At 34.0% G+C, this 19257-nt stretch overlaps 1 protein-coding gene across 5 annotated transcripts in view; it reads left to right on the top strand.

Moving 5' to 3' along the window:
* VPS13C (vacuolar protein sorting 13 homolog C) overlaps positions 1–19257 on the top strand; it is a 202233-nt gene that overhangs the window by 110250 nt on the left and 72726 nt on the right. For all 5 annotated transcript variants that reach the window (XR_006704645.1, XM_045449539.1, XM_045449540.1 and 2 more), the window contains 10 exons: positions 2294–2430; positions 4282–4438; positions 5747–5826; positions 6394–6453; positions 8142–8304; positions 10087–10203; positions 11520–11623; positions 16118–16285; positions 17691–17995; positions 18927–19074. Coding sequence is in view for 4 of the 5 variants with exons in the window: in XM_045449539.1 (XP_045305495.1) it covers positions 2294–2430; positions 4282–4438; positions 5747–5826; positions 6394–6453; positions 8142–8304; positions 10087–10203; positions 11520–11623; positions 16118–16285; positions 17691–17995; positions 18927–19074 (1439 nt within the window). In the remaining variant the exon portion in view is untranslated. The remainder of the gene's footprint in view (positions 1–2293; positions 2431–4281; positions 4439–5746; positions 5827–6393; positions 6454–8141; positions 8305–10086; positions 10204–11519; positions 11624–16117; positions 16286–17690; positions 17996–18926; positions 19075–19257) is intronic.

Genomic DNA, 19257 nt, shown 5'->3' on the forward strand with positions numbered 1-19257 from the left:
TTAATATATATTAAGTTAATGAATTTCACATTTTTGACATCTTGCCAATTGCTCCCCTTAGAACTTGTACTAATTTTGCACTCCTGCCAGTTTGTTTTTCTGTGCCTTTTCTAACACAGCATATTATTAGATTTTAAAGTTTTTGACAAATTGCTAAGTAAAAAATGGTATCTCAGTATATTTTTTTCATTAAAAAAACTTTTTTATTATATGTTAATCTGTATTACAGAGCACAAATAGTAAAGAATGCAGGTCTTAAGTGTACAGTTCAGTGAATTTTTATATATAGCTATATCGTATAGCTCATCACCATGGTTAACATATAGAACATTTCTGGCCTCCCCTTGAAGGCCTTCCTATGTTCCTTCCCACTCAATACACCCACTCTGCCCTCAGATCAACCTAGAATTGACTGTCATCCTAATTTGTAATACCACAGGTAGATTAATTTTGCCTTTTCTTGAATTTCACATGAATGGAATCATAGAATTTACTCTTTGGTTTTTGGCTTGTCTCAGTCATCATTTTGTTCGTGAGATTCCTGCATGTTGTTGTGTGTGGCAGTAGTTTGTTCTTTTTAAATCTGTGCAGTATTCATCATATGAATTTATTAATATTGATTTTATCCATTCTACCTTTGATGGAGAACATTTAGGTTGTTTCCATTCTTTGATGGTCTTGAATAGAGTTGCTGTGAATGTTGTTATACATTTCTTTTGTCATACTTATGTCCTGTTTTCTTTTGGTTGTATAGCTAGGCTTCACATGATAGGCTCATTTGTTAGGCTTACGATTAGCTTCAGTAACATGCTGAACACGATTTTCCAAGTGGTTGTACCAGTTTACCAGCAATGTATGAGAGTTTTAGTGGTTTCACATTCTCACTGGTCCTTGGTATTGTCAGTATTTTTAAATTTCGCCGTCCTGGCTAATACACAGTGTTATTTTTATGGATCTTGTTCCCTGATTACTACTGAAATTAATACATTTTCATATGCATGCTGGCCATTTGGATATCCTTTTTTATGATATGACTATTCAAGTCTATTGAGCATTATTTTTATTGAGATGTTTGTGTTTTTTTCTTAGTGATATATTGGAGTTCTTTGTTCATTCTGGGTATGAGTCCTTTATTGGTTATATGTATTATATTTATGTGTTGAGATATATATATATATGTTGAGATATATATATATACACACACACCCTATCTGTGATTTGCTTTTCATTCTTTTAATGGGTCTTTTAATAGAATTAGTTAATTGTAGTGAATTCCAGTATACTATTTTTAAAAATGACGAGTGCTTTTTCTATTTAAAAAATCTTTGCCTATTCCAGGAGTTATTTTGTAAAAGCAAATCATTTGCTAGAATTATTCCCCTGGATCACACTCTGTTTGGAACAGTGCTGGAGTAAGGTGATAGTTAAGAAACCTCACCCTATGTGTTTCTCAAAGATAATAATTGACAGCAATCGTTTTCCATATGCTTTTCTGGTATGGTTTACAGAATTCTTATGTGTTGTGTTCATGATCATAGATAATGTTAACTGAAGTAATATTAAGAACTAATACAATGATATTGAGGGTTAGTTGAGAGTAAAGACTTTCACGGGACTGATGAGTTTGGACTCTACCATTTGCCATCAGTGTGATGTTGGTGAAGTTTTATGTATTACAGTTTAGAAAGCAGTTTTATTGCATGTCAGAGTATATGAATTTCAGCACAACAACATCAGATCATATAGCTTTGCTTTTGCTTTTTTGTATGGCATAAGAGGTTCTAATCATCCCTCACACTTTTTTCCTTTTCTAGCCTTAACTTTTGTTACCCTCTCCATGATTTAATCATATCATATTCTGTTCTGTTTCCCTAACCTCTCATGGTGTACTCTCTATGAGTTTCTACAATCTCTTGTCTTATACTTGGTTGTGCTCTCTGTGTGAGGAGGTCCTTAAGCTCTACCTGAATGATAACTCCCTTATTAAACCTTTCTTGGCCTCCCCATAACAATGTCTTAGTCTCTGTTTTCTGCACATTTTTTCTAGTCTATTAACATTTGTCTACTCACTGTGACTAGGCGTAGCCTGCTTATTTTGTTTGTTTGCATTTTAAATGTATATGTCTCTTCTCCTAAACTGTAAGGTTTTTGAGAGCAAGAGCTATGTATTACTGACTTGTGGGTTTTCATTGCTTGCACAGGTCCAGAGTTCTCATACATGTCCTCAATGAGCATTTGTGGGAAAAAAAAATGTGTGAATAGAAGTGAAAAAATTTCTTTTAAACATCTTTAGGTGAAATTAAAGGGCCACTTGAAATCTATACATCAAAACAAGATGTACATGCTTCCCAAGGTACTTTAATAGCTGGAGCTGAAGAAATGAGATCTGTAGACATCATTAATATGCTGCTGAATTTTGAAATCAAAGAGGTATCTGATTTTCATCTGTTTTTATTTTAAAAATTTTTTAAATATTTATTTATTTGGGGGAGACAGAGAGACAGAGTGCAAGCAGGGGAGGGGCAGAGAGAGAGAGAGGGAGACACAGAATGTGAAGGAGGCTCCAGGCTCCAAACCGTCAGCATAGAGCCTGTTGTGGGGCTCAAACCCATGAAGCGTGCGACCTGGGCCGAAGTCGGATACCTGACCGACTGAGCCGCCCAGGTGCCCCTCATCTGTTTTTGTAAAGTGAATAAATAATAGATATTTGGAATTCCCTCTACTAAAACAAACTTGTAAATTACTGATAAGGATAAAAAAATTTTATGTAGGCTATTTATCATTTGTATGTAGCATTCGTAATTTGTAGCAAATTTGAGAGTATATAAAAGATGAGTTATATTTGGGGGTATATAATGTTTCATAGAGAAAATGGTAGCATGTCCTATAACATGCTTTTCAAATGATTTTAGGACATTAGGAATGTAGCTCACTTTGGATTTCATATGAGAAAGTCAGGAAAGGGAAGTAGTGACAGACAGATCCTTTGCAAATTTAAGAAACCCTTAATAGAATAAAACATAGTATGTCTATGTTTTTTAAGTGTTGTATTACCACTGTCTGCTTCATCTGCAGATTCTTGAGGAGAGATGAAACGGATTTTCCTCTTCTGTATTCACACATTCAACAAATAGTCATTTCATGTGCTAAGTGCTGAGGATAGAGTTAGAAGGCATAGACTCTAATGAAAAAAACAAACAAAAAACAACTAAAAGTTTTCTAAGTGCTCCCATTAAAAATGTGCAGGAGGAGCTTGTGGCTGTGGATAATAAGGAGGGGGCATCTAAGTAGTCTGGAGTATCAGGGAAGATTTTTGGAGAAAGTGACATTTGAGATGAGCTTTTAAGGAAGATTAGAGTCTTTCTCTTACCCTGGGGCAGGGGGACTTGCAAGAAGTTCTTCCCAAATCCCTTCATCATTAATAGTAGAGGCTATGTTCTTCTCGCTTAAATACAATAAACTTAAAAAAATTAGTTCTATATTTTTATCTGAAATGTATGCTTTGAAACTAATTTCTTATTAAAACTTTACTGTTCTCTGGTTAATGTTAGCGTTATTAAAGATATAGAAGCTTTAATAATTGAGACATGGTTAGATGAATCATTCTTTTTGCAAATGGGCCTCATTAACAATGTGGATAGAAAACCCATACACCGTCTTTAATATCATTTGTAGTAAATGTTAGTATAGTTCCATCACTTTAGGACGTGGAGAGTGGGGGAGGCAATTTGCATTCCCCTAGGCCAATACTTGACAGTGTCTTAAGACATTTTTGATTGTCACTATCGGTGGAAAGGGAGCTACTGACAACCAATGAGAGAGGCCAGTGTTACCGCTAAACATCCTACAGTGCACAGGTCTGCTCCCTCACTACTAAGAATTATCCAGCCCAAAATGTCAGTGGTGTCAAGCTTGAGAAATCTTGCATTAGCATTAGTGTAACAATTGACCATTTTTCTTATAGACTTTCAGAAGAAAGGCCATCCATCAGACTAGATAGAACTCCTGGGAATTAGGCAGAACTACTTTTTTTTGTTTTTGTTGTTGTTAATTTTACCTTGATAATCACTAGAATATAGTGGCAGTGCTTCAGAAGTCTGAACAAGTAAATGTACCTTCAAAGTCAATCACATGAGGCAACTTCTAGGCACAAATGGAAGTACTCGTATTTACATCGTGTGAATTTTTTCATTATGCCACTCTGGATGGTTATGAAATTGTTGACTTATCTTCATTATATATGAGTGAGCTTGTTAATGGTGATACTGGGGCCTTTTCTAGGTTGTGATTACTCTGATGAAAAAAGCAGAAAAGAAAGGAAGACCTTTGCATGAACTCAATGTCCTGCAGCTCGGAATGGAAGCTAAAGTTAGAACCTATGACCTGACTGCTAAAGCTTATCTAAAAAAAATTAGTATGCGATGCTTTGAGTTCACTGGTAAGTGTGAAGTATAGTCTGTGTAAATTATTCATGTTACAGGCAGTGGCCCCTACCTCTGTGTGAGTAGTAAGCACATTTATTAATGCCATCATGATTATTTAGTTAGATTAAATTTATTACATGGATGAAAAAGAATTTGATATTTAAAAATTTATTTTTTGTGTAGTTATTTACCAGTAAGAATGTATCTAAATACATTTATATGTATGTGTGTGTATATATATATTTAGAATGAAGTTGAATTATATCTAAAAAGAAAAATGAAGTGTATCTTCTATGTCTATACATAACATTTTAATACTTGTAAAAGCAACATTTCATTACAACTCTGCTGTGAGAACTGATGTATTAGGAAATCAGAGCCCAGTTATAGTACCCATGTGTAAAAGCCCAGGGACCCTTTATGAAAAGTGAGTTAATTTACTAGAAAATAATCTTTGTTTGCTTTTTATTTTTTTTTTAAATTACATCAGTGTTTTTTGTTTTCAATGACATTAACCTATACTTTTGAAAAAACAAACAATACAGAAATATTATAGAGGAAAAATTTAACATCACTTTCCAGTTTCACTTCTTACCCCCATGTAAATACTAAGTTGTTGTTCAGTGAGTTTCCTCAGCCTTTCAGATCCACTTTCTAAATTGCGTCAAGCCAACTTTGAAAGTTGCTAAAGGTGTTTAAAGTTTATAGGCACTCTATGGGGTAACTTTATTTTTTTTTTTTTTAATTTTTTTTTCAACGTTTATTTATTTTTGGGACAGAGAGAGACAGAGCATGAACGGGGGAGGGGCAGAGAGAGAGGGAGACACAGAATCGGAAACAGGCTCCAGGCTCTGAGCCATCAGCCCAGAGCCCGACGCGGGGCTCGAACTCACGGACCGCGAGATCGTGACCTGGCTGAAGTCGGACGCTTAACCGACTGCGCCACCCAGGTGCCCCTCTATGGGGTAACTTTAAATAGAGCAAACATATTGAGAATAGTTTATGTATTTTATAGCTTTGTTCTTCAATTTAGTCTGATTTGATCAAATGAATAATACCAGTACTACCAAATGTTACAAAAGCTGTAATTGGCTGCTACTGTTTTGTTTTGTTTCTAACTTTTTTTAATGGTGTTTCTTTGTCTTTTTTGTTTCAAAGCCACTTATATTGAGGTATGATCAGTATACAGTAAAACCCTTTTTAGTATATGATTCCATGAATTTTGACAAACTTACATATGTGTAACTGGGTACTCTCTTTTAAAATACATTTGAAATGTTTGAAAGACTGACTGGAGCTGCCCTTGGTTTTTTTTCTGTTAGACTCTGCAGGAGAGCCACTTCATATTATTAACTCTTCTAATGTAACTGAGGAACCTCTGCTGAAAATGTCACTGACCAAGGTACCTGGCTTCCTTCTAGGATTCTTAAATATTTAAATACATGAAATTATGTAGTTCTCCCATATTTAATATTTCAGTTTTCTCCCTTAAATTTTTTCATTCTAAAGCTCATTGATTATAGTGAATTATGCAAAAGCACCTGACAGTCCTGGTGATATCAATAACCTTTTGAGTTAACCTTATGTTGTTGAGTAAGTGAGTGTATACAAAGTTCTGTGGTTATCCAAAGCAAAGTTTGTTATAATCTAGATATGCTAGCATTTCCCCTACCTTTAGCATTTGCCTCTAAGTAGGAAAAGGAATTTGAGTTTTTGCTTCTATAGAATTTGAGAAATGTTTGTGTGGTCAAGTTTTTTGGCACATGCCTCTTTGCCATTAAGAAATATGTTTATAGTGTTTTCATAGCATACTTTGAAAAGTGAAGAATATATATATATGTATGTATATATGTATGTATATATGTGTATGTATGTACAATGTGTGTGTATGTGTGTGTGTGTATATATATTTCAATGTTTGAATTATTAGTATTTTTGGCCCAGTGGTTTAATCTTCCACCTTTTCTAGGCAGACAGTGATGGACCAGAATTTAAAACCATTCATGAAAATACCAAACAAAGACTGAAGGTAAATATTTTGTAATTCACTATAAGGCTTTTTATATTAATGATTAAATCTAGCTTTATAGTTGTCTTCATTTGTGAGATGGTGAGGTCTAAAATTAAAACAAGGGTGACCATAATAATAGATCTAATCTTGTAGATGAAAGAAATGGGTAAAGAGTTGAAATAAAATTTTTACAAAAGTTGATTTAATTTCCTAAAATATTATTTTCCAGATATGAATTAATGATTACTTGTTGAGTACACAAATAGTATGCTTTTTCCCGATTTTTCTTTCAAGTTTTTATTTAAATTATAGTCATTTAACATACAGTGTAATATTAGTTTTAGGTACAGAGTTTAGTGATTCATCACTTATATACAACACCTAGTGCTCATCACAACTGACTTCCTTAATCCCCATCATCCATTTAACCCATCCCCCAGTCACCTCCCTTCTGGTAACCATCAGTGTGTTCTCTATATTTAATAATCTCTTTCTTGGTTTTCCTTTTTTTTTTCTTCCCATATGTTCATCTGTTTTGTTTCTTAAATTCTACATCTGAGTGAAATCATATGGTATTTGTCTTTCTCTTACTGACTTATTTCACTTAACATAATACTCTCTAGCTCCATCTGTGTCATGGCAAAGGTAAGATTTCATTCTTTTTTATGGATGAGTTAATATTCCATTGTATATATATATATATATACACACCACATCTTCTTTATCCATTTATCAGTGGATGGACATTTGGGCTCTTTCCATAATTTGGCTATTGTTGATAATGCTGTTGTAAACATCGGGATGCATGTATCCCTTTGAATCAGTATTTTTGTATCCTTTGGGTAAATACCTAGTAGTGCAATTGCTGTATCGTAGGGTAGTTCTATTTTTAATTTTTTGAAGAAGCTCCATACTCCCTTCCAGTGTGTCTGCACCAGTTTGCATTCCCACCAACAGTGTAAGAGGGTTCCCCTTTCTCCACATCCTTGGCAACAAATAATATACTTTTTTTTTTATAAAAAATTTTTTTAATGTTTATTTTTGAGAGAGAGAGAGTGTGAATGGGGGAGGGAGCAGAGAGAGAGACACACACACACAGAATCTAAAGCAGGCTCCAAGCCCCAAGCTGCTGGCACAGAACTACCAGCACAGGGCCTGACGCAGGGCTCTAACCCACGGACTGTGAGATCATGACTTAAGCTGAAGTCGGACACTTCACCGATTGAGCCACCCGGGCGCCCCAATAATATACTTTTTAAGGGAATTTTGTTTATGGGTATTTGGCCTAGTGTTGATGGAAGCATTAAACTTTTGAATTATATATTGGCTTTATGATTAGAATAAAATTAACGACTAAGCTAAAGCATGGCTCAGTGCAAACACTACCTACAGTCCATTTGCACTTATATAGTCTGTCTTGGACCCATCTGAAATGTGATTGAATTAAGGCCTGTATCTTTACTTTAAACCCACCAGTTGAGGTCAGAATTACAGTTGGGCATGAGAGTATTAGTTTATTGTCTGGTTAAGATTAACATTATAATAGTGAGTTTTTTCTTAAAAAAAAAAAAAAAAAAAAAAGGATCCTAATTAAACTATTCTAAAATCAGCTCTTCTGCAACCTGTACTTATTTGTATATGTTGAAGCTTAACATAAAAATGTCACCACATCTGAAATCTGCCTCTCTAATTGTTCATTATCTTAGGTTTCATTTTCATCCTTAGACTTAGTACTTCATTTGGAAGCTTTACTGTCCTTCATGGATTTTTTATCATCTGCTGTTCCATCCTCTGAACCTTCCTCTACTGAGAAGGAATCTGAGCTGAAACCACTTGTGGGGGAGTCCAGAAGTATCGTTGTCAAAGCTGGTATTAACTTTTGAGCATGGTCTGATTCTGTCTGAACTTTTAATAATCATGTGATAACTTATATTTTCAAGCTAAGACTAATATTTAGCAACTTAATGTGATAGCTGCTCTGACGGATTAGGATAGTTTCAAAAGAAAACGCAAATTTTATCCTTGCAGTAGTATAGAATAATTTAGTAAGGGATTTAAAATAAATGTTTAGTATTAATCATATATTTATATTTGATTTCATCATCTTTTACATAAAATAAAGTTGTATGTACTTTGTATTGATGTTTCTGTAGGCTTCAGTGCAAGTGAGAACAGAAGAAATTAAAATGTGATACAATCATGCAAAGTACAAAGGCCCATTTCAATCAGTCACATAAACCTACCTGACGCTGAACAATTTTAAATGATTTGCAGGACACAAAAGGAGGAAGAATGTTATAGAAGAGACAGACTCACTTTGGTTTCTAACAAACACTGAGTTTAAATGACATACATATATGGACACATGTTGCTCAAGCATATGGCTTGTGCTATAAGTTAAATATGAAATATCCAGAGTGAACATGTGCCTGTTTTTAAGCCAAGTATCGTTTTAATGATTTTTGCTTTCATATTACATGATGTGAGTATCTGATATCTGGTAATTTAATTTTCAGACCATTACCTGTTTGAGTAATATATCTGTATTACTGACATCTTTAAAGTGTTAAATTCTTAGTAATATTGGACCTAATATAAGGATCAGATTTTTTTTAATCAGGGATCAGAGCAATACTTTTGCTATAAACTAGAGTTAAAGTTTGTCTTTAATATACTTGTCATATTAGTGTCCGTGGAAATACTTATTTATATAAATGCATACATATACACACACAGTTGAATAAATGAAAAAGCAGTGTTTAATTTCAATAAACTACAAAAGTTATTAGCCCAAAAGAACAGTCTTCCAGTATGTTTTATAGTTGATTTTTATGGTTCGAATATAGTTTTTGTGGTTTGATTTACATCTTAAGGGACAAAAATTCCTGTTACCACTTTGGTGATTAAAGACTGATGTCTGTACTTTTACAGTATTATAGGAAAAGGTCTATTTTCCTCAGGCAAGACACATCTCTAGAAAAACATCTCCTAAATTTATCAGTGAAGACCTAGACCAAAGTAGATGAAGGGAACCCATTTGTTTATGATTCTTATACACATGCACACACATACATTATATATTTTATTTTTTAAACTTTAACCTTTTATGTTTATGTCTCATAGATTTTATTTCAGGATTTTTCATGGAGAAATAGGATACAATCTAGAGAAATTGGTTCTATAGTTAAGAACACGGATTATAGTGTTATACACATTATATGTGTTATAGTTAATATGTATTTTATGAACTATTCTTTATTTCAGCATTTTTATGAAATGTTCTTTGATCTAATATATGATGTAAAAACAAGTTCAAAATAAAAATGTGGGAGCAATAGAATTCTAGAATTCTAATATAGAGGACTATCTTTTTTCTAAGAGGAAAAATTATGGGAAAATTTCCCTCTAGCAAATTGTACTTCTGAGGTGCTTTAAAGGTTGCCTTTATTCTTAAGCTGGGAGGGAACATGCTACTTTTTGTCTGATTGGCATTTGAAAATTGAGTCAAATCCATGTTAATTATATGTAATCTTAATGGAGGCCTTTTTGATTCTTCATAGTTCATAATGTACTTTTTATGAGTTTTACATTATTTTATCTGTTATATCATCTGTGCACTTGGCTAATCACAAGGTTTGTATTACTTTTCAGCATCCAGCCATACTTCTCAAGATGATGTGTTTGATTTAAAGGTCATAGCTGAATTAAATGCATTTAATGTCTTTATCTGTGATCAGAAGTGTAACATTGCAGATATTAGAGTACGTGGTAAGTACGTGATATTCCTTGGTGTAGGTATTTCTGTTTCTTCAGAAATAGAAACAGCACCATCACATCAGGAAGAGTAAGCTTGTGCATGGTAGATTTCTCATGAGTCATAGTTTTGTTTACTTATATTGAAGATTTTTGCAACCTTTTTAGAGATGTGCTTTGAAATGTTGGATGTGAATTTGTTATGCTTCATAGCTGACATGAAACATGTTTTGTGTATTTTTTAAATTTTAGAATAAATCGAAGGCTTAATTGCTTATGTTCTGTTTGTATTTTCAGAATAATATATGTTAATTTAAACTGAGAAATTAATATCACAACACCTCACTGAGAAAATGTTATTGTCTTTATTTCCCTTGTCCTTTGTGCATATATAGCATCAAAATAGAAGTATCTAAAAGAAATTTTGTGGGCTTTATCCATCATCAGCTTGATAAAAGGATAGATTGGTATTATACCATGGGTTCTTAGACCAGTCTGCCAACATTCAAATTTGGGCTCTAACACTTATTGGCTGACCTTGAGAAAATTAACCTTTCTGTATCTTAGTTCTCTCTTCTGTAAAATGGAGATAGTTATAATAGTTATTCATGGGATTGTTGTGATAGTTATAATAATTATTTGTAGGATTATATATGTATATAGTTAGAAAAGTGGTACATAGTAAACACTAGAGAAAAGATTAAAAAATAAGTACTATTCAACAAATATTACCAAGTATCTATTTCATGAGTAGCATGGTAATGTTTGAGCTTATTACTGGGTCTTACCTGCAGGCTTTGTCTTTTATTGAGGAGCTGTTTAGGAAATCATCATGCCGTTAGAGATTATCAGAATAACAAAATTTTTTTGGAGAGAAATCTTACATTATGTTTTAGATAGATTTTATGACAGTGAATATTTATTCATCAAATTATATTCATATATACTTATTTATCAGAGCATTAGTATTCATAATAAATGCTTGTGAGGTAGCTATTGAAGAAATACTGTGTGTCTTCCTAAATGACCACTTGTGATCTTGCAAATGCAGAGGATATTTGTTTGGAGACCTGTGATTATTTCTCTTTGAATTTTTTTTTTTTTTGTCTTTAAAATTTCCACAACTTTTATGTATGGGATACCTATAGCACTTAAAAATACTGTAATCTTTATTAGGCATCTCATACATAGAAATTGATACCTTTGATATGTCTAATAGTAATTTTAGTCATTCTGTATCTTGGTAGTATATCTTTTAACTTAATTAAATGCCACTTGAACTGGTTCACTAGGATTGGGTGAAAAGTTTGTAAATGTTACATTTCCCATAGGAATGGATGCCTCTATTTCTGTGAAGCCAAAGCAGACCGATACGTTTGCCAGACTTAAGGATATAATAGTTACGAATGTTGATTTGCTGTCTATTCACAAAAAGGTAATTAAAAAACAGGTTTCAGGAAAAGGAGGCTGTGCAAGATGGCAGGGTGGGAAGATACTGAACTCACCTTGTCCCATGGCAATACCAATTCTACAGCTACAAATGGGATAATTTCCTCTGAAACAGTTTTGAAAACTAGATGAGCAGCACCTTCACAGCAGAAGATAAAATGGCCACATCGAGATGGGGGCGGTGGGGAGAGGCAGAGATGTGCTCCTGCTGCCATAGCTTGCAGGCACCCACAGCCTACACAGGGGACACCTCGTAGACGCCTGGCTCTGGTGGCCAGGTGGGATTGGGTTTCTGGGCCCCATAGGTCATGTCCTACTCAAGGCCACTCCTCCAGTGGGAGAGGTAGCTCTTTCACATAATACAAAGAAACACAGAGAATGAGGCAAGGTGAGAAGGCAGAGAAAAATGTCCAAATGAGGACAAAGAAAAAACCTAAAAAAACCCCTTAATGAATTGGACATAAGTAATTTTCCTGATAATAAGTTCAAAGTAATAGTCATAAAGATGCTCACCAAACTCAGGAGAAGAATGGATCATTAGAATGACAACTTCAACAAAGAGATATAAAATATACAAAAGTACCAAATGGAAGTCATACAGCCTAAGAATATAATAAGTTAGTTAAAATATACACCAGAGGGGCTCAGCAACAGACTGGATGAAGCAGAACAGATCAGTAAGCTAAAAGACAAAGCAATGGAATTTACCCACACAGAGCAGCATAACAAAAAAGAGAATTAAAAAAAAAAGATAACATAAGAGACCTATGAGAAACATGCAGTGGAATAATACCCATATTCTAGGAATCCCCAAAGGAGAAGAGACAGAGAAAGGGACAGAAAACTTGTTTGAAGGAATAATGGCTGAAAACTTCCCTAGACTGGGAAAGGAAATATCACAGAAAGTTCCAAATAAGATGAACCCAAAGAGTACAACATCAAGACACCAATTTTAACTAAATTGTCAAGAATTAAAGAGAATCTTAAGAACTATAGGAGAAAAAGAACTTCTTAATGTACAAGGAAAACCACATGAGGCAGTCAGCAGATTTTCAGCAGAAACTTTGCCAAGCCAGAAGGGAGTGTCATGACATAGTCAAAGAACAGAAAGGAAAAAACCTTTAACCAGGAAGGCTCTACCAAGCAAGGTTATCATTCAGAATAGAAAGAGAGATAAAGAATTTCTCAGACCAACAAAAGCTCAAGAAGCTAAAGAAGTTTGTAGCCATTATCTGGGCTTATCACAATGTTAAACGGACTTTTTAAGCTGAAAAGAAATGGCACTAATTAATAACAAGAAAGCATATGAAAATAAAAATCTTACTGGAAGAGGTAAATCTATAGTAAAGAGTGGATTAACCACTTATTAAAGCTAGAATGAAAGTTAATAGACAAAGGTAGTAAAAATAACTATGGTTACAATAATTTGTTTATGGATTCAAAGGATAAAAGGGGGTAAATGTGACATCAAAAATATAAAATGTGGGGAGACAGTGAAAATGTGGAATTTGGGAGTGTATTCTAATTTTAGTTGTTGTCAACTGTTATCTGCATAGGATGTTTTATGTGAACCTCATGGTAACCACAAAGTAAAGCTTACAGTAAATACACAAAAGACACAAAAGAAAATAAGAAAGGAATGTAAATATAATACTAAAGAAAGTCCTCAAACCATGAAAAAAACTGTTACAGCTAATAAGTGAATTCAGTAAAGTTGCAAGATACAAAATTAACATACAAGCATCTGTTGCATTTCTATATAGTAATAATGAACTATCAGAAAGAATTTAGGAAAACAATCCCATTTACAGTTGCATCATAAAGAATAAAATACCTAGGAGAAAAAAAAAAAAAAAACACCTAGAAATACATTTAACCAAGTAGGTGAAAGACCTGTACACTGTAAACTATAAAACACTGTTGAAAGAAATTGAAGAAGACACAGGTGAATGGAAACATATTTTACGCTCATAGATTGAAGTAATTTATATTGTTAAATTGTCCACAGTGCTCAAAGCATTCTATAGATTCAGTGCAATTCCTATCAAAATTCCACTGGCATCTTTCATGGACTAGAACAATTCTCAACTTGTATCAAAACACAAAAGAACAGCCAAACAAGAACAGCCAAAACAATCTTTTTTTTCTTTAAATTTTTTAAATGTTTATTTTTCAGAGAGAGAGAGAGCATGAATGGGGAAGGGGCAGAGAGAGGGAGACACAGAACTGAAAGGGGGGCTCCAGGCTCCGTGCTGTCAGCACAGAGCCTGATGGCAGGGCTCGAGTTCACACTGCCAGATCATGACCTGAACTGAAGTTGGAGGCCCAACCAACTGAACCACCCAGGCACCCCCCAAAACAGTCTTGAGAAAGAACAAAAACCAGAGGTGTCATGCTCCCTGATTTCAAACTATTCTAAAAGACTATATTAATCAAAACAGTATGGTATTGGCCTCAAAACAGGCACATAGACAAATGGAACAGACTAGAAAGCCCAGAAATAAACCTATGTACATAAAGTGAATTTTCAACAAAGGAGGTAAGAATATACAATGGGGAAAGGACAGTGTCGTCAGTAAGTGATGTTGGACCACTATAGTGCAAAAAATGTAATTGTCAATAAAACTTGACAATTGTATATAAAAGCACAAAAGTGGGGGTGCCTGGGTAGCTCAGTCAGTTAAGCCTTGACTCTTGGTATCAGCTTAGGTCATGATCTCACAGTCATGAGATTGAGCCCTGTGTTGGTCTCTGTGCAGGGCATGGAGCCTTCTCTTTCTCTTTCTTTCTCTCTCTCTCTCTCTCTCTCTCTCTCTTTCTCCCTCCCCCTCAACCCACCCCCTCACAACGCCCACTTACACTTTCTCCCCCTCTCCCTTTACCCTTCCGCTCAAAACCCCCCTCACCCAAAAAAGCATGACCCTGGACCACTATTTTATACCATATAACAAATTTAACTCAAAATCGATGAAATACTTGAATCTAAGACCTGCAGCCATAATACTCCTAGAAGGAAAGAGGTGGTAAGGTTCCTGACATTGGTCTTAGCTAAGATGTTTTCTTGGATCTGACCCCAAAGGCAAAAGTAACAAAAGCAAACATTTTTAAATGTGACTACATGGCACTAAAAAGCTGTATGGCAAAAGAAACCATCACCATACCAAAAAGTAGCCTACTGAATGGGAGAAAAGTTTGCAAATCATATATCTGACACGTGGTTAATATCAAAAATACATGAAGAACTCCTACAACTCAATAACACACACACAAAACAATCAATCTGGTTAAAAATTGGGCAGAGGATCTGAATAGGCATTTTTGCAAAGAGGACATACCAGTTGCCAACAGGCACATGAAAAGGTGCTCAGTATCACTAATCACCAGAGAAATGCAAATCAAAAACACAATGAAATATCACTTTACACCTGTCAGAATGGCATTTATTAAATAGACAAAAAATAATCAGTTTTGGTGAAGATGTGGAGAAAAGGGAACTCTCATGCCCTGTGGTTGGGAATGTAAATTGGTACAGCCACTGTGGAAAATAGTATGGAGGTGGCTCAAAAATTAACAAAAGAACTTTCCTTCATATGATACAGCATTTTCACTTCTGAATATCTATCTGAAGAAAACAAAAACACTAAAGGGGGGAAAGATGCTGATACATGTAATATGGGTGAATTTCAACATCATGATTAATGAAAGAAGGCAGATATAGAAGAGAACATATAGTATGATTCCACTTACATGAAGCTCTAGAAAAGACTGAGAAAGAAGATCAGTGGTTGCTTGGATCTGGGTTTTGGGGAGGGATCAGGTTTTGGCTAAAGGGGAGGAGCTCAAAAGAACTTGTTGGAGTGATGAGGTGTTTTGTATCTTGTTTTGGTGTTACATACGTGGGTAGTATAAATTTGTCAAAATTTTTCAGAGTACACACTTCAGATGAGTGCATTTTATATATGCAAATTATACCAAAAAAAGTTAACTTAATAAGTTATTTCACAAAAAACTAGAATGTACAGATTAATAGAAACCAAAAAGTAATTATCAAAAATTATTTTAACGAAAGATAATCTCTGCATTGATTATTTAGTTTTGATTTTTATGTATGGTATGCCTTTACTCATTTGTTCATTATGTGTTTATTAATTGTCATGTGTTAGGCACTTTGTTAAGGATTGAGCATGAATATGGTTATTGTATGCTTTCACATTGTGTATAGTAGATTAGATGATTTGTAAGTCATGTGTGACCAATTAAATGATTGATTATTTCCACTGGTTAAAACACCTTTTGTAGAAATAGGAAAAAGTTTTATTAAGTAAGATATTTTTAGCTAATAATTTATTGAAGGTTGAATTTAAATGGTGCTTCTTTATATATCAAGGATTTTTTTTAATAAGGAAGCTATTTGTAATATAGCTCTTTTGAGATAATATAGCTCTTTTGATGTAATAACCAGTTAATTTAATACTTTTAGGCTGTCTCTATTTTGGGAGATGAAGTCTTTAGGTTCCAAATGACTCTTTATCCAGGTGCCACAGAAGGAAAGGCCTATGCTGATATGTCGAAAGTAGATGGGAAACTTAGTCTCAAAGTGGGTTGTATTCAAATTGTTTATGTTCATAAATTCTTCATGTCTCTTTTGGTAAGTTTATTTTAAAATATATTTATTTCTCATTGAGATCTAAATATCTTTGCCTATACATCTGTAACTAGGTAGTCAAAATCTTTACTAACAGGGCTATGTGGTAAATACTGAAATGCTGAACAGAGTATTATAGTGAAGGAAATCCTTTACGCGATGGATACCCAAATGAATTTTTGTTATTGTTCTCATTCTTTCACATTTCCATAGTTCTATAATTTAAAAGTACTTTTTGTTGTTTTACTTTAGATATTTTCAGTGTTGTTTTATGAAATACCCTTAAAGGTATTTAGCTACAAGAATTTTTTTAGGAGCTCCTCAGGCTTATGAAGGACTAGTATTGGAATTTACAACTTTTGAATATAATTGTAATCAAAAAGTCTATAAAATTATTTTCTTTTAATTATTATTTCCATGTAAATGTCATGGGCTGAAGAGTTTAAATCTGCCTATGCCTCTTAGCAAGACTATTATTTAGGGCTTTTAGTCATGGATTCCTACCTACACCATCATGTTTTATTCTTCTGGAAGGTAATTTTATTTGGAGAAGGGGCAATTTAATTCACTTTATATTATTAGCTTCAAGAATATTGCTTCTAAAAGTCATCTTTTCTTCATTGGGAAAAATATGTTTTTAGTTGAAATTGAGATGAAATGCATCTTACTTTAAATGAAGTAATTTGGACTCTTGCTAATGATTGCAAGTTTATAGACCCTTAAGCATCTTTGCTTATGCCTGAGTACACTCAGGAAAAAAAACTTCAGAAATAAGCTGGCATTTCTTAGTTTCTAACAATAAACTTTTTTTCCTGTGCCCTAGAGGTACAAAATTGAACCTCTGTGAGAGAAGTAAATTGCTGTCCTTTTACTTACATTTGAATTTATTTTATTTATTTATTTTTTAAGTTTACTTATTTATTTTGAGTGAGGGGCAGGGGCAGAGAGAGAGGGAGAGAGAATCCCAAGCAGACTCTGTGCTGTCAGCACAGAGCTCTATGCAGGGCTCTGTCTCACTGACTGTGAGATCATGACCTGAGCAGAAATCAAGCATCAGATGCTTAACCTACTGAGTCACCCTGGTACCCCTATTTACATTTGAATTTAAAGTGACAAACACTCATGAGTAAAGGGAGACTTAAAAAAGAATTGCCAACAAAAATTTCTCATAAAAAAACAGATAATTCTGAAATACATAAAATGAAAGTTAAAAGACTCTTGTTTCTATAGGTAATAGTTGTTAATATTTTAGAGTGTGTCTTTCTGGACAGTCTCCATATATACCATCAGAAATAGCCTCTCTTTTGTTTTACTATTTTATTTAGTTTTTCTTTTTTAAAGAAGATGCTTTTTAAAGTTAATCCTGTTTTTTTTTAAAGGAAATCTAAATATCTATCTCTTCCAATAGAACTTCCTCAACAATTTCCAAACTGCCAAAGAAGCCTTGAGCTCAGCCACAGTCCAGGCTGCAGAAAGGGCTGCTTCCAGCATGAAAGACTTGGCTCAAAAGAGTTTCCGCCTTTTGATGGATATCAACTTGAAAGCACCAGTTATTATTATTCCTCAGTCTTCAGTATCACCTAATGCTGTTATAGCAGATCTGGGTTTGATCAGAGTTGAAAACAAATTTAGCTTAGTTCCTATGGAACGTGATTCTCTTCCTCCAGTAATTGACAAGATGAGCATTCAACTAACTCAGTTGAAGTTGTCCAGGTATACATATATAATCCAATTGTGTACTACCTCTAGAAATATAATTCTCATAAAATCTTTTCAAGGGGTAAAATACTCTCACTCTTTGTGGTTGTCATTCCTTATTTTTTATAATTATAAAACCATGACCATTGGGTTTTGGTCAGTGGTAATAGTTGTGCACCTCATGGAATCTTCATTTTGTGTTACTACATTTATTATGTGGCTTTTTCCATTTTATAAAAATTTACTATTATAAAATTAAAGTTTACTCAATAATAATTTCGATTTATTTTACTTATTTTTCACTTTGCACATAGCTATTTTCTGTAGACAGAAGCAGACTTCTTAAAATGTACTAAAAGTTAAGATTTTTTTTCCTCATTTCCAAACCTTGTCACGTTTGGGAATTCTCAGTGTGGTATCTAAAGGATTATTGAATCCAAATGGGAAAGTCTTGGGTCTGTTGAATGACAAGAGTCATTCATTTGGTTGTGCAAATGGTTGTTGGCAGTCATGCTTGAAATGACTATTAACCATATGTTTGTTTAATGTGTAAGTTGGGTGAGTTTTTCCCTTTGAGTTTGGAGAAGTACCAATAACACAAAACTAAGGATTACGTAGAGTTTCTTTGCCTTTTTTAGGAGGATGTTAAACATTTGTTTGTATAACATTGTACTAGTTGCTAATATTGAATAGTCTTTGTGGAAGATAATAAATAGTTTAATAGTCATACTCTTTGTCTTTGGAATCAGCCTTGCCTAGATTTTATTTTAGAAAGCTCTTGATTTCTTCTGATTTGGATTGATTTGTGAAAAGAAGCATGTTCTAGAAGAATTCTGATAGCAGCCTTCAGTATCCAGGAAAACTGGAAACTATTACACAATATGATAGTCTTCATTTTAAAATGTAAATTTAAAAAATACAAAACAAATTCTTGTTTATCTTTCAGAACTATTTTGCAGTCTGGCTTGCCACAACATGACATTGAAATTTTAAAACCAGTCAACATGCTTTTGTCTATACAACGAAATTTAGCAGCAGCATGGTATATGCAGATTCCAGGGATGGAGATAAAAGGAAAGCTAAAACCTATGTTGGTAAGTGTATGTATACATTATGTGAAAATTGTGAGTAGGCTTTTAGCATTGATCACAGTCCAGTTCTAGTGTACATCAGAAGTGGTAATGCCTTGGGATGCCTGAGTGGCTCAGTCGGTTAAGCCTCTGATTTCAGCTCAGGTCATGATCTCATGGTTCATGGGTTTGAGCCCCCCGCGTCAG

Source organism: Leopardus geoffroyi, chromosome B3 (assembly GCF_018350155.1).
Source record: "Leopardus geoffroyi isolate Oge1 chromosome B3, O.geoffroyi_Oge1_pat1.0, whole genome shotgun sequence".
NCBI classification, from domain to species: domain Eukaryota; kingdom Metazoa; phylum Chordata; class Mammalia; order Carnivora; family Felidae; genus Leopardus; species Leopardus geoffroyi.